Source organism: Penaeus monodon, chromosome 21 (assembly GCF_015228065.2).
Source record: "Penaeus monodon isolate SGIC_2016 chromosome 21, NSTDA_Pmon_1, whole genome shotgun sequence".
Taxonomy (NCBI): domain Eukaryota; kingdom Metazoa; phylum Arthropoda; class Malacostraca; order Decapoda; family Penaeidae; genus Penaeus; species Penaeus monodon.
The window spans coordinates 4,346,360-4,346,671 of record NC_051406.1 but is presented as its reverse complement, the minus strand read 5'-3'; the positions used below and the strand labels follow the sequence as shown (position 1 = coordinate 4,346,671).

At 47.4% G+C, this 312-nt stretch overlaps 1 protein-coding gene across 2 annotated transcripts in view; it reads left to right on the top strand.

The window, feature by feature from the left end:
* Window positions 1-312, top strand: part of LOC119586131 (dopamine N-acetyltransferase-like) — a 4,664-nt gene that overhangs the window by 2,852 nt on the left and 1,500 nt on the right. For both annotated transcript variants that reach the window (XM_037934821.1, XM_037934822.1), the window contains exon 4: window positions 80-219. In XM_037934821.1, the coding sequence (XP_037790749.1) occupies window positions 80-219 (140 nt within the window). The remainder of the gene's footprint in view (window positions 1-79; window positions 220-312) is intronic.

Below are 312 nucleotides of genomic sequence, written 5' to 3'. Positions count from 1 at the left end.
CCTCTTCTACACACCTGGGTATTATATGCTTGATTCATCACACATTATTAAGTAACTCGGTAACAACATCCACACGCAGGAGGAGCTGTACCGCATCGCAGAGCACGTAGTGAATCACGTGTATGAGGAGAAAGCAGACAAGTTCCTCATGATGTTTCTGCTCAGTGTCCATAAGGATTACGGCGCTCGGGGCATCGCAGGAGAGATGGTGAAGGTGAGGCTATTTTTCTTTCCCTCAAAGCGAGGCTATTTTCTTTCAAGGTGAGGCTATTTTTTTCATGGCGAGGCTCCTCCTCCTAGGGTAGGATAGGA